At 46.7% G+C, this 5,743-nt stretch overlaps 1 protein-coding gene across 1 annotated transcript in view; it reads left to right on the top strand.

Annotated features, from left to right (window-relative positions):
* Window positions 1-5,743, top strand: part of COL4A6 (collagen type IV alpha 6 chain) — an 82,588-nt gene that overhangs the window by 64,824 nt on the left and 12,021 nt on the right. Inside the window, exons 32-37 of the mRNA XM_024128062.3 lie at window positions 351-414; window positions 936-1,010; window positions 1,525-1,632; window positions 1,726-1,833; window positions 2,418-2,489; window positions 2,799-2,924. Coding sequence (XP_023983830.1) covers window positions 351-414; window positions 936-1,010; window positions 1,525-1,632; window positions 1,726-1,833; window positions 2,418-2,489; window positions 2,799-2,924 — 553 coding nt within the window. The remainder of the gene's footprint in view (window positions 1-350; window positions 415-935; window positions 1,011-1,524; window positions 1,633-1,725; window positions 1,834-2,417; window positions 2,490-2,798; window positions 2,925-5,743) is intronic.

The raw sequence follows: 5,743 nt of genomic DNA, 5'->3' as shown, positions 1-5,743 counted from the left end.
CCCGGACCGGGGCACGAACCCGTGTCCCCTGCATCGGCAGGCAGATTCTCAACCACTGCGCCACCAGCGAAGCCCCCCAAGATACCAATTTTGATAGGCATTGGGAAGTTATGAATGACAAGACCAGGATTAATCTGCAGATCGAATCCCTCTCCTATAACCCGTAAATACGCATTTCCGCCCCCTTGCTCATCACTTTCCCCTCTGCAGGATGCCCCCCACCTGTCTGCCCCTGCCACAGACTACTCGATGTACATCTCTCCAGCAGTGGCTCGGGGAAGGGAGGGGAAAGAGAGGGTGGGAGGCCCTGAGCGCTGGGCAGAAATACTGACTCCCGTCTTGCTTTGAAGGGTTCACAGGGTCTCAATGGAGCTCCCGGGCTCCCAGGAGCATCTGGTCTCCCAGGTTTAAAAGGTAAGGAGCATTTTCCCCTTTAATGCGTTTTTCCAGAGCAAGGTGGATTTCTAACAGGCCCAGGGCTCTCCTTGGGGAAGACATTGTGTTTCGAAGAAAAGGAATTGATTTACATTTCCCCTTTGGCTGAACCCCCTTTGCAGTCTTTGTTCCTCAAAGATATGCGACAAACAGTGGTTTGACCCAGCTGCCTTCCAGACTCAGCAGCAAAGGAGAACCTCAGCTCTAGACAGTCTCCTCTTCTGGTGATGTTTTAGGGCGCCTCCTCTCATCTTCTCTGCCCATACTGAGCCTAGTGATGTGTTTCCCAATGGAGATATGCTGCATGTAGCAGCATTTCATGCCAATAGTCTGGTAGCATCCCAGCCCTTCATTGGGGCATAAAAGCATAACCTTTTACCTGGTGGGTAACTGTGTCAAGGAGCCTCTCTGGCTATGATTTTTTCCCTCAAAAGATCTATGTGCTGCAAATCGAGCTGTAGCTTCTCCTGACCACTTGAACAATGTCTTGATATCCCCAGGAGATCGAGGCCAGACACTTGGAATTTCTGGTAGCCCAGGACCCAAGGGACAACCTGGGGAGCCTGGTTTCAAAGGTAAGACTGCTGTACTTTTGTCTCCCATGTCTCACAGACTCCTCAAAACTGAGGATCGGAAGGAGTTTTGGGGGCCAACCCCAAGTTCTGCAACTTCTATACAGTGCAGAAAAATTCCTACCTGACATGTATCCACTCAAAGGCACTCAACAGTTTTCCCAAGCAAACCAGCCTACTTTTCCTTCAAGACTCACAGACTTACGGGATAAGTCTAAGAACTTTAAGATAATGGTGTCCACCCCCTTCGTTTTTAGTTAAACTAAATACTTCGTGAACATTTCCACCCATCGCTCCTACTGCTGGGAACACTCAGAACAAGTGTACTTACTTTTCAATTGGGAAGCATCTTTCAAATATGAAGACAGCTGTCACAATCCCTTTCAGAGTATCTTTGTTGGATCCAGCTCCCATGGCAACTCAAAGTGGCTTCACCTTCCTGCTCCCCCTCTCCCATGGAGGAACACACTGCCTGAACGGTGGCCTGATCACTCAGCATTTTTTCCTGATTTTGTAGGTGTGAAAGGAAAAGATGGACCAGTTGGTGATGTGGGTTTCCCAGGAAACAAAGGTGAAGATGGGAAAGCTGGTCTTTCTGGAGATGTTGGCCTTCCTGCCTCCTCAGGTACCATGACACATGACAACTTTACTCTGAAAAAGTTCAGATCAGCTTCAAGTCACAACCCCTTCTGAACTTCTGCCTTGTTTTCACTTTTAGGACTCCCCGGGGTCGCAGGCATGAGAGGAAATCCAGGGCTTCCAGGTTCTTCAGGCCACCCAGGGGCAGCTGGGCCCCTGGGACCCCCTGGCCTAATAGGAACCAAAGGTATGAGAGTTGGGAGTAGGCAGTGGGGAAAAGGGTCCTTTCCTCAAAAAAAAAGGATGGCAACTACTTTTTCTTAGGCGACCCTAGCTGGGATTAAGCCGTATCCAGGGGAGTCATTGACTGGGTTTCATGAGGGATAACAGGAAAGGAGGAGGAAGAAGAAGAAAGGAGTGCAAACATGAATGGGAAGAGGAGAACATGGGATCCATGGAGAGCAGAGTTGGGAAGGAAGGTCATTGCCCTGGCATATGTAGCCTTTTCCTGACTTAGAGATTGGGCAGCAAGTCTCTGAGAGCTGGCAACTCAAGGTCTTGGCATTGCCACTCTGATTTCTTTTTGAAGATACCTCATTATCTACCACCCTGCTCTTAAGCTATATTGGTCTCTAATAAGAGGCAGGAAGACTTAGGGTGGAGGGTGGAGAGTAGGTGTGGTCCAGTCTCCCTTAGGGCATTAAATAATTCCTCAAGAGAGACCATGACCTTTGAAATGAGGACTTTGCAGTGCCCCTGGGGGCAGGACCTTTTGCTGACCCTTCATGATTCATAGTTGCTAGAGCCATTTCTGATATTCTCTCCCCTCAGGTTTCCCTGGACTTCCTGGTTTACATGGACTGAATGGGCTACCAGGAACCAAGGGAACCCATGGAACTCCAGGTAAGCAAGACCCTCAAAGGCAAACAGGAGAGCACTCGCTCTTCCGGAAGCCTGACAGAGGCTGGCCTTGAGTTCTTGGCTGCGGTGTATCCCATATCCTTACACTCCTAGGTCTCCTTGCCAGCCCCCAATTTGGGATGCCTTGATGTGGGGAAGAAGGAGGATGGGGTTCGTCCTTCTACCTGAACGAGCTCTCCTTCCTGTCATTTCAATCCTCAGCCTCCGGTGTCTGTCAAGCAGGCCCCCTGCAAGTGAGCTAGGCACAAAGGTCTCACCCCCACTGACTTCTGTCCCTGCATCTCCTCCTAGGACCTAGTATAACCGGTGTGCCTGGGCCAGCTGGCCTGCCTGGTCCCAAAGGAGAAAAAGGTTCTCCAGGAATTGGCATCGGAGCCCCAGGAAAGCCAGGCGTGAGAGGACCAAAAGGTAGCCGAGGTAAGTAAGCCCAAATCAGGCTTGGCTGGGCAGCCAGGGTTGGGTTTCCTCAGGGCCACGTGGCTCACAGGGATGAGCGGTGCGTGTCTTTGCATCTCTGGGAGTCTCAGAACCCAGTGGAACTGACTACCAACAAAAAGAGGGTAGGCTACACTTAGGGCTTTCCTGGGAAGGGGTGTCAGAGAGCAGTTCAATGAGTGCCCCCCCAGCCTCCAGGTTCCCTCCCACTCTCCCTTATTAACCTCAGGGTTTCTCTTTCTCACTTTGCCACAGCCTGGGTTTAATGGTCCTGAGGGACTGTGCTTGTCCACATAGTGAGAGGTTTACCAGAAGTTCCTTGGTGTCCAGTGCGGTTGGCAGTCCCAGGGCCCTGGGACGACAGTGTGGCTGCTGGAAGGAGCCCAAGTCTAAGAGGATAAATGTCTCCCTAGGACAGGCACACAGCAAGCACTTGATTAGGATTTACTAGGTTTACTAGAAATCCGGTTTCGTCTTAATCTCGGCCCCTGACTCATCATCACATAGTCTGCAGTCCCTTTCTGAGCCCCCACTTCCCCACTTCTCAAATAGTGTGAATGAATTCTGATTCGTTAACTCTCCTTAGAAATGTTCTGGAGACCCATATACCTCCCACTCAACGTAGAACAAGAAATGAATTTAGTGTAGTATCACAGCTAAGAGTATGGACTCTGAAGTCAGACTGCTGGATTCAAATTCCAGCTCTCCCTCTCACTAGCTACATGACCTTGAACAAGGAAGTTACGTGCCCCTCCATACCAAAGGAACGTGGGTTTCCTTTTCCATAAAAGGTGAATAAGAGAATCTACCCCATAGGTTTGGTGAGGAGTCAATGAGGAGTGAGGTAATGTATATGGAATCACTTAGCACAGTGCATGGCACATAGTAGTTGGTCAAGAAACACTGGCCATTCTACCATCACATGCTACCTGGGGAAATCATGTTTTCAAAATGTTCTTTTCCTTATAGTTCTGGGGCTGATGTCCCACCACATTATTTTATGTGTTTATGTGCATGTGTGTGTAGGTTTTCCAGGAACTATATTCATGCATTAATTCATTTCCAGCTGCATTTTATATTGGGGCATCTGCTATCTCTGTGTTTACTCCTTCCTTCGTCTGGACCAACCTGTACTTTTCTGAAAGCCAGCAGCTTCTTCAGAGTGAGGCCTCCAACAGGGTCTGAGCCTGTAGGGAGGTTGTGTGGCTTCTTTGGCAGGAGATAGAGAAGAAGGGTCCTGGGTGGAAGCACAGGCATGATGCCTGTTCTGTTTTTAAACCTTGACTATGAGTTCCTGGTCATTAAATAATTCATTGCCTTTGGCTATCTGAGGTGATAAAATAACAATTACAGATGCAGTAAACAGCACATGTCAAGGTGGATACATTTCAGGCACATAATGGAGAGGGGGAAGAAAAGGAAGTTGCAGAGGAATACATTTGGTATGACTCCAACCAATATGTTGTTTAGGGATACAAATATGCACGGTCAAACTGTGATGAAAAGGGAATGATGAACACAAACTTCAGGAGTGGTTGCCTCTGGGAGGGAGGGAAGGTGGTGGAATCTGTGAAGGGCATGCAAAGAAATTCAAAGGTATCGCTATCTTCTTTTCCTTAAATTGGGTGGTTGGAACACAGATGTTCATTGTATCTGGATGATTTTTTAACATATGATTTACAAATATTCTTCTATTCTTCTCAATATCTAATTAAAACAATTTGTTTTAAAATAATATAGGAAATCCCCAACAGGAACCGAATCTCTGAATTGATTATAGAGAGCAGTGTGCAATGAAGATTTACCCCCAAGAAAATTTCCTAGGAGCAATCCCTGTCCCTGCAATACCTTCATCTAAATAACATTAAATTAGGGCAAACATTTTCATATTTGCACTAAATATTGAGAGGCTACATTCGTATATTGGAGGGTTTTTTTTTTTTAGGTCTCTGACAATGGAATGAGTGGGAAAACATGCCATCTTGCATTTTCATGTGATCATTTACAATGTCCCATTCCTTCTACCCACAACCAGTCCCTCCCATCAGGAAACTTGCACAAGCCTCTTAAACAGCCTCATCGACCAGAGGGCAAACAGCAGAAGCAAGAAGAACTACAATCCTGCAGCCTGTGGAACAAAAACCACATTCACAGAAAGATAGACAAGATGAAAATAGCAGAGGGCTATGCACCAGATGAAGGAGCAAGATAAAACCCCAGAAAAACAACTAAATGACGTGGAGAAAAAGAATTCCAAATAATGACAGTGAAGATGATCCAGGACCTCGGAAAAAGAATGGAGGCAAAGATCGAGAAGATGCAAGAAATGTTTAACAAAGACTTAGAAGAATTAAACAACAAACAAACAGAGATGAACAATACAATAACTGAAATGAAAACTACACTAGAAGGAAGCAAAAGCAGAATAACTGAGGCAGAAGAACGGATAAGTGACCTGGAAGACAGAATGGTGGAATTCACTGCTGCGAAACAGAATAAAGAAAAAAGAACGAAAAGAAATGAAGACAGCCTAAGAGACCTCTGGGACAACATTAAACGCAACAACATTCACATTATATGGGTCCCAGAAGGAGAAGAGAGAGAAAGGACCCGAGAAAATATTTGAAGAGATTATAGTCAAAATCTTCCCTAACATAGGAAAGGTAATAATAGCCACCCAAGTCCAGGAAGCACAGCGAGTCCCATACAGGATAAACCCAAGGAGAAACATGCCGAGACACATAGTAATCAAATTGGCAAAAATTAAAGACAAAGAAAAATTATTGAAAGCAGCAAGGGAA

This window comes from Physeter macrocephalus, chromosome 21, assembly GCF_002837175.3.
Source record: "Physeter macrocephalus isolate SW-GA chromosome 21, ASM283717v5, whole genome shotgun sequence".
Classification (NCBI taxonomy): domain Eukaryota; kingdom Metazoa; phylum Chordata; class Mammalia; order Artiodactyla; family Physeteridae; genus Physeter; species Physeter macrocephalus.
Note: the sequence above shows the minus strand (reverse complement) of the source record. Positions and strands in the feature narration are given on the sequence as shown.